Genomic DNA, 19206 nt, shown 5'->3' on the forward strand with positions numbered 1-19206 from the left:
ACATATGGGCAACATCATTTTAGTGCGCGTCGGCGAAATTGTGCAATCATTTTTAAACATTCTGTGCACGCTCATGTCGAACTCCTTTGCGTATTCACGTGCTCTATTAAAAATAAACGAATTCCTGTTATGGCGACGTATTTGTTAAAACTGCGTCACCGCGAAACAATATTTACTTTAAAACTAATGATGGGAACCTTGGGTGTTCACATTTGTTTTATGCAACCAACCATAGCTTCGTTGTGTAATTGAATCTCATTCGAACATACGCTTTAATTATCGGATACCAATTTTAAGCTTTTGATTTAGAAACTTAACAATATTGAAGTTAAAATGAGGTGTAAATTATTTTACGAATAGTAGCAAAAACATGATAAGGATAGGATGACAATTCCTGCAAAAACGAAAATGATAAAAAAAAAATTATGAAGGCGATTATAATCTTTAGGAAAGTTCATGAATGATAATATTTAATTTACGCCAAAATTCCAGAATATGAGCAAAAAAGAGAGGTCAAGGACATAATTAGATACAAATAGTACATAAACCAATTTTTTTTATGCGAGCAACGAAATTGCGAATATAAAAGATGGTAGTAGTTATGCATCAATACATGTTAATCTTAGATTCTGAGTTATCAAAGAAAAGAGGACGCCCCAACCATATATATAATATATGTATTATAATATATGTATTGTATGTACGCTGTATCAATCATATACCAGGAGATGTGTACAATTTTCAGTACAAGCAAACGAGGCTTACCGATTTTCCTTTTAATGAAAGTTTTATGCAACGAGTGGTATATCATTGATACAGCGCATATACGGTACATATATTTTATTTATATCACATACAAATACATATATTAGCCCTCCGAACGGGGTTAAGATTTACTACAGGCAGCTGTGTATTGAATGAACTACTCACATACCCGAGTGTGTCCGCTACAAAATGTAGTTCAGTTACTTTTGTGGATGTTCAAAACCCACATTCGCATATTGATAAGTTGATTGTTTTATTTTACATTTTTTCTATTTTTCTTTACATTGATTAAAACAATTTAATACAAACGTAAGACAAAACATGAAAGATGGCTTTAATAATAAAGGTAGAGTACTACAAACACTTGGCTAACTACTCCATTCACATAAATTTTAAGTCATTCACCTACCGGCTCATGGAAAGAAATGTGGAATAGAAACTAAGCAAAAACTGTTATATTCACAGTTGATCTAAGTCTTTATTCTTTAGTAACACCGACCATAAGTTCTCTCTCTCTCTCTCTCACACACACACACACACACACACACACACACACACACACACACAGAGTTTAACTTAACTTTTACCATAATTCATAAGCCCAGAGATATCGTGGGATAAAAACAAACGAAAATCTCTAAGCTCGCCATTTCATAGAATTTAGCCCGTATCTTGCTACGATGGTCCACACACACACACACACACACACACACACACACACGTATATATATATATATATATATATATATATATATATATATATATATATATATATATATATGCATACATACACACACACACACATAGAGAGAGAGAGAGAGAGTTGTTGTTGTTGTTGTTGTAGGGTTTAACGCCATTTTTCAAGAGAGAGAGAGGCCTTTTGACATTTTCATATTTAATTAATAATAATCGATTTTTTGAACATTTTAGTATGTTTAAGAACCAACAACAAAAGCAGAACATCAAACACGTCACATTATGTGTACCCAGTAGCCGAGAAATTTACTGTATAATATCGACATGGTTTGCAGCTTTGTATCATTGATAACTGCTTTCGATAAATACAAAGGAAAGTGCACACATATCGTCACGACGAACAATATTCTTGTAGGTTATTTAGTGTAATTTCTATTTCAAGGTGTTAATCCAGCCCAAATTCCTTTTTTCTCTCATTCCACATATATGCTTAGTTTGTCCGTTATGCATGAGAGGAGAGGGATTATAAATCAGAAAGGATTGTGATGTAAATGTGTACCATATTAAATTCGTTTAGACAACAATGCTTATTAATACGTTTTTGTTATTTTCATACGTCACTAATGATTAATGTATGGAAATTCATCATTGATCTAGAATAAACTGCAGACGTTCGCTAGAATGTTTATAAATGAGTATTCTTGCGCCTTGGGTGGATAACAATTTGATATACCAATAGGATTGCTATATCAAAATGCTTTACACCAACACTTTAAATGCCATGGTATTTTTAATGTATGTGGTATATATACATATATATATATATATATATATATATATATATATATATATATATATATATATATAATGTATTTGATTTGAGATAAAGAAACACATTGATATATGGTCTTTTTTGTTTACTTTGCATCCTCCTTGCTACCTAAATAACTTATACTTCCTCAAAATAATCAAATATAGTGAATCTATCATATTATACATGTTATGCCCTAAAGCTGCTGATAACGTTTGCATGTACTAAACCTTCACTGACCACAGATGATTTGAATTAGCTAGGTAATAGAAAGAGAAAGTTTCTTTTTTAGAGATTTCACAGAAGACCAATATCGCGTCATGTGTGTTGTCTGGACATTCGCAGGGTATTACAATTGGACCTGTCTGTATAATATATAGCTAACAATGTACGATATATGATATACATGTAATAATGCCAAACATTGAAAGATTTAAAATTACCACTGTAGTAAAGCTTTCTCCTGCACTCCCACAAGGACACGGATGGGTGATCACGCCAGAAAAGATGGAGATGATGGTGTTGCAGAAACTTGACTTTCCAGCTCCTACTTGCCCTATCATCAGGATTCTTGCCTGAGAGTTTGAAAGTGGAGGCGGTGGAGTATAGCTTTCTAACTTCTTTTTCATTGTTGACAGGTCCTTATAGTCAAGAAGCAATATGCATTAATTCCGTCCCATAATCTAGTAATTGTTCTTAATTTAACGAAATTATTTTAAATAAGTGTATTATTCATCAATATGATGTTTGAATAAAAAAATAGCGATTTCTTGCCCAAATTATTTTGGAAGATGTTAATTGAATGGCTAATTTACATTTAAAAAGGAATTAAAAGAGCACCATTCAATTGTATGTTTTGATTTAAAAAAGAAATTCAATAACAATTGATACACTAAATTTTACATTAATTTTCGTTAAATACACATACACTCTCAAATATATAACTGATTATAGACAAGTTAATAAAATCTATATCATATATAACTAACACAAACATCGAAAGAAAATGCATCTCATTTACAGTTAGGGAATATGGGGATTATCCTTCATTTATCATGAAATTTTCACGTCATATATTCATGTTTTATGCAAGCTTATGTGGAATGAAAAATGTACGCAACATGTATAGTTATTACGAAAACATATTCTGACAGTTAATGGATCGTAATATCTTATACAGCCGTTTTGTATGCATTCAGCACCACCCACCACCCCCCAAAATAAGAAGTTGAAAAATATAGCGTTGCATTAGTGTACAAGTTGGGTTATCATACGACTAACACCAGATTTCATTAATATTCAGTTTCATAAGCAAATGTGAACATACCAATATATTGAGATCGTTTGATAATCTTTCATTTGATATCGCATAATCACATAATATAATCATTACTTTCACGCGTCTTTTTTTTTTTTTTTTTTTTAGTTTTCATTAAAATTACATTTACTACATATTCGTTTTCCATACTTACTTTTCACCATCGGACTACAAATAAACATGGAATCCCAACACAGCAAATCTAACTTTATCAGCAAAAGAAATGTCGCTATGTCTCTTTTTTTATTTCGATGGTTGCAGTACACCAACCTAATTGGCCTCAACAGAGACACTTGCTTGATGATGGCCATATTTGCCCTGGATTATAGTACGTTTTTGCTCATGTTTGGCCACAATGCATGTAATAGTTGTGAGATTTTGCCAGTATTGATTTGGTTTAAAATTACTGCCCAAATACTGGAGTCCTATTGAACATCTGTTATCTTCCCGTTCACTTTGGTAACCGATCCAGTTGCTACTAAAGCATCCGTGATCGCAGCTGTCGCAGTTTCTTCTTCGTTATATGTCCATAAAAAAATACATACATTCAACGTTTCATTGAAGTTGTCATGAGTTCCGCAATTATGGGAAAATTGGAACAAAATTTCGGATAGTATCCAGCCATACCCAAAAATCACATCCGTTGCTTTATACTGATAGGCACGAGGAATTTAGAGATATACTTGACCTTAGCATCTATTGGTTACACTTGTCCATGTCCCACGATATGTCCTAGAAGTGATACACAAACACGGCAGATCTCACCTTTAGACAAATTAATTGTTAAATCTGGATAAGCGAGTCCGTCAAAAAATTTCCATATTGTCGTTACATGATCTTTCCAACTGTTGTTGTAGATGACGACGTTATTGATAAAGTATCACAGTTATCTAGACCAAATGTAATCATGTTCATTAAACGTTGAAAAGTACTAGGCGAACCTTTCATTCCAAACGGTATCATTTTATATTGATAAAGTCCATCTGAAGTCAGAAATGCCGAAATTTCGTTTCCCCTTTCCGTCAGTGGAATTTTCCGAAATCCTTTCAAAAGGTCAAATTTGGTGACATAGTTTGCATTTCTGTCTAAATCAATGCAGCTATCGATTCTTGATAATGTAAATAAATATGTTTAAGTCACACTGTTCACCTTTCTATAATCAATGCACATACAGAAAGTATTATCTGGTTTACATGGTGCACTTCAACCACGTTTACTCGGTTCTATGAAATTATGTTCCAGCAAATACTGAATTTGTTTGTACAAACCTATCTGTTTGTGACGCATCATCCTGTACGGGTGTTGTTTCACAGATTTGGAATGTACAATTTCATCGTCATGGTAGATTTTATTTGCTCTCGTTGTAACATTTGGAATTAAGTGCTCATATTCAAGTAATAACTGTTTTAGTTCCTTCTTTTCTTGTAGCTGCAAATGTGAAGGCTTATAATGTCTCAGTTCCGAAGATGTGTTACTCCAAAACGAATACAGTCCGATTGCATTCCTTTGCCTAAATCCTCAATGTGTGAGTCAGGTACAACTAAATTAACCTGGCTGTCTCGTTTCACATACACCTTTAACATATTTATATTGTTAAGGTGTTTTGGATTTCCCCTCCTATGAGTAGTCATGATATAATTGAAAACATTTACTTTCTTTCTACGGGGTGAGGACCATACTACCTGCCGAAGAAAACTTTGCGGTACATGCAAGAGAGGCATAACTGAAAACTCCTTTCCATTGTAGTTTTAACATACCTTAATTTTATTTTTGACTGTGTAGAGAGCAGATTAGTTCTTGCAACCTCTCAAACTTGTGACAAATTATACTTAAAATTGGAGACTTAATCGAGAAGATTGATTTCGGTATCTTCATTAAAATGAAGTTTCTCCTTTAACAACTTTTTTATTAACCCCTAAATGACCATCTAAAGAAAATCATGGTCCATACTAAAAATTGCTGGTCTGTACGATCTTGGAACACCAATATGATAGTTCATTGATCACGCGTTACCAGCAGGTACCTCAGGTAGTTTCGATTTTCTCATAAGAATCCTATTTTTAAAGAAATACCAAACAGACAATTATGTGGCTTCATTTTTACTAATGGCCCTTTGCAACAAACAGGAGATATCGGGATCTTTTTCATGTTCGACGACAAGTGAATAAAGATTGTCTTCCTGATTACAATAATAAAAAATAGTTAAAATACGATCACTGTGATCAATATATGTTATTGATCCAAACGAGGAGTGAAAGAGATCTCATCAAAACTTGACCAGTACATGTGTCAGCTAAAGGAATACTTTCCTGATCAACATCATCCTCAACAGCTGCCTTTGCCATAGCCCTAGTAACTGCACAAGCTGGCTATAAATTAGGGATGATTCCTTTTTCAATAAGATCGACTTTCTGATTCAAATAAGACTTGTCAGTTACAAGTGGATTAACCACAACCTTATCTACAGCTAGGTCACTGCCAAGAAATAAATGTATCTCCTCAACGAGTAAAGACGACTCTGCCTCCAATGTCAAGGGTCCTGAGACTACGTCTGATGCCACATTTACACAGAAACTATATACTCCCTGAATAAGAACACGCTCATTAAAAGAAGATTTCTCAGAAAAAAGACAAAGTAAATGATAATAAAAGACTCTGAGAAGCTCATATCTGGCTTAAAAATAATTGGGAATAGGATTGGTCGGATCACCTATGAGTGATTTAGAACCCTTCGACATGAATGGTTTATAATTCTCCATAATAAAATCAGACAGGGGTTTATAATATACAACAAATGCATCGCTTTCAATAGATAACCTGACCTTGACCTCTTTGAAACAAGAGAATTTGTAACAGGTCTGTATTAATTATGTTGCTTATTTTTCTATTTGTAGCAACGACAAATAATGTGTCCTTTCTCTTTGAAATAGGTACACGTTGGAAGAGATAAGGACTTCTGATCAACCTTATCAGAAACTTGATTTATAAATGTTAAGCCAGATTGAGATTTGGAAGAGCTCTTTGTTGGCTACAATACTTTCTTTTTACCAGAAGACTCTTGAGTAAAAGACTTACTGACAAAAGAAACTTTATGAATTAAGGAATCGTCGTCAGCAGTACGAGCAGCATTTTCTAAAGTTTCGACCTTATGCTCATCAAGATATGTCTTAACGTCAGTATGGACGCAATGTTTGCACTCTTGAACTAATTTAAGTTGTCTGAGATTTTTGTAATATTGATCTACTTTCATGGTTAATCACCCACTAACAAATAACGGCTATTTTTCTCTTGTAAATTCGACATTAGCTAGTCCAGCTTCTTTTTATAGATCCTGAATTTTTGTCGATAATCCTCAGTGACTAACTCACAGCTCTTTAAGATACATTCCTTTACCAGATCACATTCAGCACTTCGCTGTACTGACAAGGTAGCATAGATGTCTCGCGCTTTGTCAACAAAAGTGCATTTTGTAATAATATAGTCCAATGCTCTCTCGGCCATTTTGGAATTTCAGCAATTGTTTTAAAATGAGGAAAATATTTATCTACTTCTTTTTCTCTAAAAGGGGTCACTAACCTAATATTCTTTGTAACATCAAAACGTCAATGAGTTTGTAATGTAAGGATTTGCTTTTCACTCGCCAGCTCTAATTTAATCAAAATTGATATTTCCTTTCTTCCTTTTCGTTTTATATTTACATTTGGATTTGTCTCTTTTGCTCTTCTTCCTCATATTGCAATTGCATTTATTTCTCTCTTTCCTCTTTCTCTAATATAATTTGTTTTTTTCTTCTTTCTCTAACTTCATTTGTCTCTCTCCATCCTCTTTATGTTATTGTTTCTCCTATTTCTCTTTCTGAATCTCAAACTTTCTTAGCTCTTATTCGAATCTTGTATTTTATTCCTGTACTTTCATGTTATAATCAGACACAGACTTCATAATCAAGTCCTAAGCACTTTTATCCAAAACACTTTCTTCCACCAAATATTGGACCAAAATAGCTTGTATTTCTTGCTTCGTTAAAGATCATATTTTCTGGCAAGCTGATGAAATTGGTCCTTTACCAATGAGTCTAACTGTTCCTGGGTAGGATTTGAAATTAAGATCTCCACTTTAGATGCCATTGTAAAAAGATTGTTGACTTCACTAAAGATTTATAAAATGTGAAATAATACCTGGGCTTTAGTGAATTCCCAAACAAAGTGTTACGAGTCTATGTTCTTGAAATAAAAACAGAAATAGGAAAGACAACAAGCATTGCAAAAATTAAAAAACAAAAACAATTATGTCACTAGAATAAAATGTGAAAATGTGTAAACACAATATACGGTATTGCGAAATTAAGTCGCAAAATAATCCAAGAATTACAGACAAAATTCCTAATAACTTAAAGTCCTGAATAAAATTCAGTAAAAGTCCATAATAAATCAAAAACATGAAGGCGGTGACGTGTCTGTCATAGCGTCTATTGTACTGATATACCAAGTCTTTTTTGAATCACAGTAATATATATCCGCGTTTAAATTCACTATAAATTCCAGCGAATGTCTTTATCCAAGAATTTTATCAGAGCTAATTTTCTAGAGAAATAATAATTTGAACAGAGAGATTACAACCGGAAATAAACAAAACTACTAGACACAACATACAACTTGATTCTGCTAAAACTTAGAACACGAGGAATGACCAAAACCTCACAATTGCAAGATTATATAGTTCTCTACTTGATCTAAGGTCAAAATTAGCATTTTATGAAAAGAAAAAAAAACCAAATCGTTACTTAATGTAAAATAGCCTTTTAAAATGATCCTGATGTTTACAAAACAATATTCTAGATAATGTATAATTCCCTTAGGAATTCCAAAACTTTGATCCAAATAAACATATTACTTCTTCTATTAATAATAATACTGATTTTAAACCCATACATGTAGAGAATATAGAGAATAGGTTATCTAGGTAGTAGTTGTTTGCAATTAATCAAATAAAAATGTCAATTTGGGTCAAGCAGAAATGAACTAAAATTTCGACAAGGTCAAGTCCAACATACAATGTTACATTACAGCAGCATGTCATGAAATAAACAAAAATTATTTAAAAAATCTAAGTAACAAACAATAAAATTAACGATGCATAAGAAAAGTGAATCAAAATTTCAAAAACAAAGTTTTCTGAAATATTTTAATGAAAATCGTATCCCTTACGAGCAACGAATTTTCTGTTACTAGTCTACGCAATTATAAAATGAAGCATAACATGATAAAAGACAAGAAGTTTTGTAGAATTTAACAAATAATTAATTTCCCTAGAATACAAAGTAAAAATGACAAAAAAATTACGGTCTAGCGAAATAGATCTCAAGTTAATCCAGTAGTTCTAGGCACAAGTCTAAGTAATTTATAGACCTGAATTAATTTAGTAGAAATCCCGAATAAATCCAAGAACTGAAGGTAATGATGTGTCTGTGATAGTTCCTAGAGTGTTTATGTGCCAATTTTGTTTTGTTTCATCACCGTAATATAATTTTATTTTCGAATTCACTATAAATTCTTCTATTAATAATAATACTGACTTGAAATCCATAGATATAGAAAATAATTTCTCTATATATTAGTTGGTTATGATGAATAAAATAAAAAAGTAAATTTGGGTCATCTAGAAACGAACTTGATTTAGTTCAAGGTCAAGATCAACAGTGAATGTTAAATTTCAATAGCATGTAATGAAATAAAATAAAATAAAACTAACCAACAAAGCAAATTAAATATACATAACAATGACACAAATGTATCAGACTGTGGTCAGCAGCTGCCAATGGCTGGTAAAGCAGGTTTGTAATAAATGAGATGCCCCATATCTTCTAAATAATATGCAGAAAAGTTTAAATTAAATTATCTAGCATTGCATCCTATAATGTTTCCACCTGCATCATTTTGAAAATTATCGTTCATGGAGATGCAGTCTATCAACAAAGGTTTGTCCCTTTGCTATACAGGAACGATAACACTGTCACTCTAGTTTTATAGTATGCTTTTGGTAGCTAATGACTCAATTTGATAACACTGTCACTCTAGTTTTATAGCATGCTTTTGGTAGCTAATGACTCAATTTTGGATATCTTGTACATGCTATATATATATATATATATATATATATATATATATATATATATATATATATATATATGTGTGTGTGTGTGTGTGTGTGTGTGTGTGTGTGCGCGCGCGTGATGCAATCCTGGCAATCAGTTTCGATCAAATTCGCTATCATCTAATTTCAAAGATATTTTAACCTAAGGAACTAAAGAATGTGCGTACCATCTGACCTTTTGCTAGAAACCGCTACTGGCTTTCGAAATGTAGATGATCTGGTATAGTAAAAGCCTATACTGGTATGTCTGACTTTTCTTTTATTTGGATAGTTGTTGAACACCAAATTCATGTCCCTTGCGTGTGTGTGTGTATATATATATATATATATATATATATATATATATATATATATATATATATATATATATATATATGTGTGTGTGTGTGTGTGTGTGTGTGTGTGTGTGTTTGAGTGTGTGTATGTGTGTATGCGTGTGTGTATATGTGTAGGTTGGTGGTTGGGTGTGCGTGGGGTGGAATGGTGGAGGTGATGTGAATCGCTATATATTAATGAGTGATCGAGACTGCTTGGTTTTAAGAGTAAAGTTTTCTTGAGGATACTAAATTTCATCAGTTATTCTTTTTCATAAACGTTAGCCTTGTATACCTTTCGTCATGTTCTGCGTTTATGCGTCTTAGACCCTAAACACATTTATATCAGAATCACTATGATGTCTTTAAAATGTATTTTAGCATACAGATTGTGTTCGCATCTAACGGTTTGCTAGAGGTGATCACCGTACAAACCTAAACTGTCATGTCGGACTTTCTTTCATAAAGATAATAAAACTCGCTTCAGGTTTGTCATTATCTTCTATGGATCGTACCCGTTCATGTCCATCCTCTTTATTCCTTGGCAAAGAAGCCGAACTACTAGTTGTTTACTATATTTCCCGTGCTGTCTTGCATTGCATTAACTGCCTCATATTTGGTTACACCTTGACGTTTATCCTCTGCTATCGATATCTTGGAATGAACTGAATCGAGTAGTGGTTCAAACCTTCTCTCGATGTCCTCAAGGAAGATCTGTATCCATTATGAAGAACGTGACCTTGTAGTAATCACTTAATTTAAGATGGCAGAAAATGATCTCGTTACAAATATCATTCTAGATGTCAGCGGCTTCATACATCAATATATTAATAGATTACACCCACATTATTTGCTATACATGCAATGATCAATTTGATCAAACGTGGACTTAAACGAATAGCGTGGGGTTTTGTTCGTCTTTTGTGGTCTGAACACTTCTACCAAAACAGACTTTGTAGATATATACTGACTGATTTTATCCTCAGGATGAGTGATGTAGCAAAATCTATCTTATTAATTCTGATGTAGATCTCGGTTATTGTTGCAAGGAAATTATGACCGATAATGCCTTCGCACTAGATTTCAACAACTGAAAGGACAATCAGTTACACTTTCACATTAAAATGCAAAACCGAGCACATAAATGGCATCAACCATTTATATGGGCACAATGATTTCGTATGTATTGATTATACTACCTTTATATTTGCAACTGACTTAAGTACTTCACCCAGTACATCATCCGTCTTCTCTGATGTCTGATGGGATGGCTGTGGCGATGCCATGTCATAAAAAGATATGCCAGAAAACCCGTGTTCCCTATGCGTATACCTTCCAGGATTGGCAACAATCTGATAAATAGACAAAATAGTCCAATTCAAGTTAACGCATGTACTTTATTGAATGATAATCTAACAATATATATAAACACTGATAGTACTTATACAACAGCATTATAACTCAGTATTTGTGACACATATTGAAATGGTGATTTTTGTGTTTGCTATAAATTCGTTTAAGTCAGAAAGATCTGCAAGATTCAATTCAGACCGCATGACAGTGTGTATCTATCCTGGATGTATATTTGAAGGAGAGAATACTATGATACATTATATTAATAAACTGTTGTTGCATTTTCAATTTAATCTTAGAATAGATTTCTACATACTCATGATAGTTATAGCTTGATAAGATTTCATAGTTACATATTTCTGTCTATACTATTCTGTACTATTATACACAAGGTATTACATCATACTTTATGACGCGAAATCAGTATTATATACCGCCTAGATATTGGACAAGGTATATATAATGGCGTGCTTTATCCAGTTTGAATTGCGAAGGTTTTTGCAGGTACTTATATTATAGCAGGTATGAATTAATACAGTATGGCAACGCTTACAGGAAATGAAACGCACATCTTTTGTGTCGTTTAAATATCTTATCTCCTGCTTCAATTATAATGTATATATTTCCAAATATCCGTGGGTTGACTCGATCGACAGAAGAAAAATATAGCTTTTTGATGTATTGCTATCATCGAGTCTGTTCAAAGCACTACGTCTGTATAAAGGGCCAATGACCTGATGATATTTTCAATACGATCTCAAACCTAATGCCACTTAAACTATTTGTTCTAGTTGTGTATCTGTATCAGATTAATGTGTTATATATGTTCAATGGTGAATAAAATACGCATTCTGATGTACCCAACAAAAACCGTGTCAGCCTTTCATCTTGAAAGAATACGCTGGGTACAACAATGTCAAGACTGTCAAATCCATGATGTCCGTACTAAAAGATATCTTAACGCAAATATCAACTCCTACGGTGTCAACATTGTGCTAATAAATGTCACCGTCTGATGGGTTTATTGGAATGTCCACACTGTCCACCTTAGTTGACGCATTCTTTGCTTTAGTATTTCAAGGCGTTAACCATTTCCTTGTAAGTAATACTGTTATTGGACTAACGCTGGTTGCTGGACTCGTAAACGGGTCTGCACCAATGCGGCTACAAAGCGTAACATCAGGTGTCAGTCTGTGTTAAGTGCTCTTGTCTGTATTAAATTTCAAACTAAGTTTAGCTAATACGGACTGAGTGAGACGAATGATACGTACATATGAATCCATAAATGTACAGTTAAAGATTCACATGCTTGCAAACGCTAATAAAATTCGAATCGGCAAGGACGTATTAAAAGTAATTAATACATACCCATTTAGACATATATGGATCATATAGTGTTCGATACAGATGTATCCGCATTCCAAATTACATCCACGACAATATAATCCATTCACAAAGTAGCTTGTTTAAGTATCCCATAAACGGTAAGATCTCCAAACAAAATAACCAATACCCTGGTGGAGTGACTATGCAGCAAAGCACATACGGAAAAAAGAGCACTCAACAAATATAAACACAAGGAAACTCCATAGATTTCACCCATACAAAGATAAAGAAAAAAAGCTTAAACACATCATACAATTAGCCAAATAAAAATCCTGGCAAACATTTTGCTTTAATCTAAAATCACATTCCAAACAAGTCTAGGATAAAATAAAAACTATAGAGGGAAATCAACCTATTCAACCCCCCAACTAATAGGTGCTACCACCAAGCAAGAAAAGGCCGATATGCTTGCTAGTTACTTTTCCGACATGAGCAGTAACAAGAACCATTCTGAAAAAACTCAAGACAAAAGAACCTAAGATTCAAACTGAAACAGCGAAATCACCTTATTCGAATGGGACATATCATTATGGTCAAAGAAAGAATCATCACTTGGAAAAGATCAAATTGGGTATATAATATATGAAAATCTCCCTGGCAATATAACAGCAACCATTATCAAACTACTCAGCAAAATCTCGAATAATGGAAAACTACCAAATAGCCGGAAACAAGCCATTATTATACTCAACTCCAAACCAGACAAAGACCCTAACAACTTACCATCATATCGACCCATCTACCTCACCAATAATGTCTGCAAGTGTACGAGACTATTCTCTTAAACATATTAAAACATCACCTCGAAAAGAGCAATCTGCTATCAGAAAACAAATGTGGCTTTCGTAACAAGCGTCACACCACTGACCAATTGCTACAATTATAAACGGACATTAAACCAGATTTCAACTCCATGAGAAAATCCGACAGAAACCTCATAGCTGTTTTTCTTGATTTAGAAAAAGCTTTTGACCTGGTCTGGACAAAATGATTGATTGCGAAACTCAACAACTTCGGAATTACTGAAACATGTTTAACTGGATTGCACACTTTCTCACAGGTAGTACAGTTATGACCAGAATAAGCAGCACCCACTCCAAACAAGGAAGCGTACTTAATCCAGTACTCTTCAACCTTATGATTATCGACCTTGACCGTAACCTAGCCTCCACTAAATTTAATATCTCACAATTCGCCTATGACAGCGACATCTGGAGAGCAGGAAACCCCGCCAGTAAAACAGTCATTGCTGAAATACAAAAAAGGTTAGATAACAGGGAGATGGGCGGATAATTGGGTTTTAAAATCTCGCATGAGAAAACAGTTGAAATCATATTTACTCCAAAACGGAATAGCAAATTAGCCGACCCTAACCTTTATCTTCAAAATCAGCTAATCAAATATGGTATGGCGCTAAGATTTCTAGGAATGTATTTTGACAGCCACCTAACCTGGTAACACAATATATATATCTCCTCTTACAAAGCTGCAATAAAGACTTCAACCTCCTAAGAAACCTTAGAGGTAACACATGTTGATCCAACCAAGAAACTTTGATTACCATCTACAAAGCCCTTGTAAGATCCAAACCAGGCTACGGTTGTCAAGTGTATAACTCTGCAAAACAACCACTCCTAAACAAACTAGATGCCATCTAAATGAAAGCTTCAATCTTCTGCACAGGCACACTTCCCTCCACCTCATCGGACGAGACTCAAGTCCTCACTGGGGAACTACCAGTAAAACTCAGACGACAGAAATGCTACTCAGATACTCCATTCAGTTAGCTAACCATCCCATCAGGCATCCCACTAAAATTGCCATTTGCAGATGTAACATTTCTTTTAGCCACAAGCTAGTTCCAAACATAACATGTGGCAACTTAGAACTTAGGGAACACCTCCCAATATTTGAACAACAGGAAGAATATACCAAAACCACCTGACCGAACCCCTTGGACACAAACCAAACAAAGGATAACACCATGGCCACATAATAAGGAAACACACTGGAACAAGAAAATAAGCTAAAAACCATAATTGCAAATGACATACAGGACACCTACCCTGGTTTTATTAAAATATACACAGACGATTCAAAAACAGCTTAGCCATCCAGAACGGCAACAGCAATAGTAATCCCTGAATATAACATCCAAATGGGAACCAGGCTACCGGACCATTGCTATATATACACTACAGAATTATGGGCAATGATTGAATCACTCCATTGGATCAAAAGATTAACATGCAAAAAGCAGTCATTATTAGCGACTCACTCAGTGTAATAAACTCAATTAAAACACGTAAAACTAAATAAAGACAGATATTCCTTGCCGGGACCTTCCATATGCTTAAAGAATTATCCACAATAGGTCAAATAATCGAGTTCATGTGGGTGCCATCACATATAGGAATCCCTGGCAATGAACAGGCTGATAAAGTCGCAAAAGTAAGTTAGAAGACCCCAATCCAGCCACGCTTAGATATAGCATTACAGAAGCTCAATGTTTCGTAAAAACCTATATCAATCAAATATGGCAAGAACACTGGAATTCCACCCCCAAAGGTAAGAAACTACACTCCATCCTAACAACAGTTAACATGGCCATTATCCCACCCAAAATTAACAGTGTTGACCAAAACTAATTAATCTAATAATGATAGGTAAAACCAAATTATCAGGCAGTTTTGGTAAATACATAGGTCCCAAACCTGTAAACATAAACTGCTACCAAATGTCGCACCGTAGAAGACCTGCAACATGTATTCAATAATTGCACCAAATTCCAACTAACAAAAACCAACTTCCAAAAGCACAAAAAGTAACTGGATCCCTTTATACCGTTCCAGAAATCCTAGACCTAACAAACCTAACATCCTTAAACATCCTATAATATATTAAAGTTCTTAGAAAAAACTGAACTTAAAAATAGAATATAACCAGCCACAAACAACCTTTTCAGGCAGTTAACAGAGACGGGCGACTTTGATATGTCTAACGAGACCCGATTATTTAGCAAAGACACCCGTCTTTCGTTATCAATGCTAAATAACCCCTTCCTCCACTAAACTTACCTCCCATACCGAAAACGATTACTTTAATTAAAAACCTAAAACCTACCATAACTAGTAGTCAGGATAACAAACTTAAAATTAGGGAATAATTAAGTTCAGATGTCTTTTACATGTCTTAGCGACCCGAGTATTCGGCTAATATATATGTCTTATTAAAATAGTGTTAGCCTGAAAAAAATAACTTCACATATAACAAAAAAAACCCAACTATCATGACTAGTAGACATGATAGTAAACTTAAAAACTAGGGAATAAATAAGATCATATGTCTTTGACATGTCTTAGCGACATGTTAGGGACCTATATTGACCCACGACCTGAGGCTAAATTAACAGTGTCCCTTGGGCACATAAATGCCTGGGGGATGAGGCACTGATTCCTTCCCCTAGGAAAAATTATCAGGCCGCAGTGCAGTCATAAATTCGAGGTACGTGTACTTAATGTGCGCACACCTCATTAATTCAATAATTCATTTATTCATTCAACCACATACCCTGATTTGAACTACTAATGCGTTTTCTTTGATGTCCGCGTGAATATATTTACGTGAAGCGAATCTATCTGTTTTAATCACTAACTGTCCGGATTTCCCTTACTTCAGAAACACTGGACCACGTATTCAACACCAGTCCCAGATACCATAATCAACGAGTCGGTTTCCAAGATTACCAAAAGAAAATGAATTCCCCTAGAACATACCCTGAATGTTTGGACAAGGTACGCAACAATAACATCGATACCACATATATGAACATAATAAGGTACCTTAAACAAATTAACAAACATGGCAACATATAAATCCAACCACAAGTAATTATAATAACAATTAATAGAAGGGCTAAAGCAGTAAGGTAAGACTGCTAGCTGAAGCGCACGCCCATGGTTGTTGTTGTGTGTTTTTTTAAAAATATAAATATATTTACATTTTTTTCTCCCTCATGTAGGCATGCAGCTAACTATATATATATATATATATATATATATATATATATATATATATATATATATATATATATATATATATATATATATATATATATATATTATAAAGGTGGCAAACCCCCGCCATCATTCCCAGATACACATGACAACAAGAGTGGTAAGATACAAATAAACACAAAATATACTTAGTCCCCAACCATCTTAAGACTATAAGGTGACCTAAGCCAAGTCAAGAGGCCACACACACACACACACACACACACACACACCCCACTCCGGAACTAAATAAACAACAACAACAACACAGTCCCCAATTATTAACACGACATGTAAATCCAACACTTATACTCAGACCAAACATACTAATTTATACAACAAAAAGGGGCACAATATACCTTCTAAATTCAATATAGCTATTAAACAAAGAATCGTGGCGATAAAAGACCAGTCGCCAAATCAAGATCTAAGGCAATGGAAATCGAGTCGAAACAGAACAACAAACTCTAGCAAAACAGCAAAACACTACAACAGCACGAAGAAGAAAGAAAGAAGGCATCACAGAATGAAGAAAGAATAAAGAATCGACTTTCAAATTGCCAATTTATATGAGGTTCTTCCTTCAGCTATTGAAGACCTCTTTCGATACAAGCTCTATACCCACAACCCTAACTCGATCCTTTGTATACCACCAACAAAATGAAAACCGAAAGTAAACACAGCGTGACCCAAACATGTATAGGGTGCCTGACACCCAGTTGATTGTCAACATTTCGGAAAATCAAAAGTACACCATGTACATCAAATTCCAACTTTAATTAAAAATAGTAATGAAATTACATAACTCAAAGGATTAGGAAAATTACACGAGTTACTTACACACCATTGGAATAGATCTCTGTCCACTAGTATAACTGGACTTGAGTCCCGCGGGCCCCTTGTCTCCCTTCCTCGGCCGGACATGTTCATGAATTAAAAAGTGCAACATTCGTACATAAAAGCGGGACTGTAGTGGCTCCATTCCTACAGTCCCGATCAATTAAAAATCTCGACCTTCGAGATTTAACCAGTCGCGAAAGCACTAGTTGCGTAGACGACTTAGATCCTTTAACTGATTGAATTGATTGATTGTTTTAGTCAAAGCCATGAAAGGGAAGGTCCCGGCAATATCACCAACCAGAACAAAGCAGAACAGCTGGCACGACATTTTGCTAATTCCAGCAATAATAATAGTCATACCCAAACGTTTATGGAGCAAGGACGGACAATCGAATAAGAATTCCCTCCCATATTCACAGACCAAACCAACAATGACTCACCACTAAATTACCCATTCAACTTCGATGAATGGATAAAAGCACTACTTAACAAAGAAACCACATCCCCAGGTGAAGACAATCTCGGCTACGACATCTATAAACATTTCACGATAAATATGCAAAGAATTATGCTTGACTTGATAAACCTAATATGGCACACTGGAAACACACCCACATTATGGAAACAAACAGTGGCCATAGCCATACCTAAAGCAGGAAAAGACTCCAAAAACATAGCATCATATAGACCCATCTCTTTGACTGACATCAACTGCAAAGTCATGGAAACAATGATCAACATCCGGCTAAGGCACCACCTGGAACAGAACCACCTACTTAGTAAAACTCAAAGTGGATTTAGAACCATACGCTCCACCATTGATCAGCTAATTCGACTAGAAGCCAGCATTTAACTTGCCTTCAATGTCAAACGGAAAAAAGATAGGCACTTAACTGCGGTATTAATAGACCTCGAAAAAGCGTTTGATATGGTCTAGACTAAAGGTCTCATTTCCAAACTCAATCAATTCGGCATAACAGGAAGAATGCACCGTTGGATCTCAAACTTCCTAACGGGAGGCAAATCAAAACCAGAGTAGGCTATGCACTCTTCGCGATTGACACTCTGGACAACCGAACTCCCCAGGGAAGCTTAATAAGTCCAACACTGTTCAAACTCATGATCAACAACATCTGCAACAATATTACCAACAAACTAGTCGAACTGTCCCAGTTTGCTGACGATAGTGAAATATGGAAGGCAGGCAACCCCAACGGCCAAAACAACATCAAGCAACTACAGTAAAGCCTAGACACCATCGGCAAATTGGCAGACAACTATGGATTCAACATATCTGATACTAAAACAGTAGGAATGCTTTTCTCCCCTACAAACAGGAAGCGTACTACATACCCAAAACTCTGCATACAAAATACTCCAATCCCATTCGTAAATGAAACTTACTTTTTGGGAATGCTACTTAACGAAACACTTAATTGGAAAACGCACATAAGAATCCTAATAAAAAATGCCAACAAGACATCAGACTCCTAAACAATATCAAGTGGACAACGTGGG

General features: G+C 34.7%; 1 protein-coding gene across 4 annotated transcripts in view; it reads right to left on the bottom strand.

Moving 5' to 3' along the window:
• LOC149802275 (interferon-induced protein 44-like) overlaps window positions 1-19206 on the bottom strand; it is a 40368-nt gene that overhangs the window by 16803 nt on the left and 4359 nt on the right. For 2 of the 4 annotated variants that reach the window (XM_089956697.1, XM_089956700.1), the window contains exons 2-3: window positions 11254-11406; window positions 2716-2913 (exon numbers count right to left, since the gene is read on the bottom strand). In XM_089956697.1, coding sequence (XP_089812823.1) covers window positions 2716-2913; window positions 11254-11340 — 285 coding nt within the window. In that variant the 5' untranslated portion in view covers window positions 11341-11406. Of the gene's footprint in view, window positions 1-2715; window positions 2914-11253; window positions 11407-13982; window positions 14045-19206 lie in introns of those variants that run through there. The other 2 variants (XM_089956698.1, XM_089956699.1) reach the window with 2 other exon arrangements.

The sequence above is a fragment of the Sinohyriopsis cumingii genome, chromosome 4 (genome assembly GCF_028554795.1).
Source record: "Sinohyriopsis cumingii isolate HCF-2022 chromosome 4, ASM2855479v2, whole genome shotgun sequence".
Taxonomy (NCBI): Eukaryota; Metazoa; Mollusca; class Bivalvia; order Unionida; family Unionidae; genus Sinohyriopsis; species Sinohyriopsis cumingii.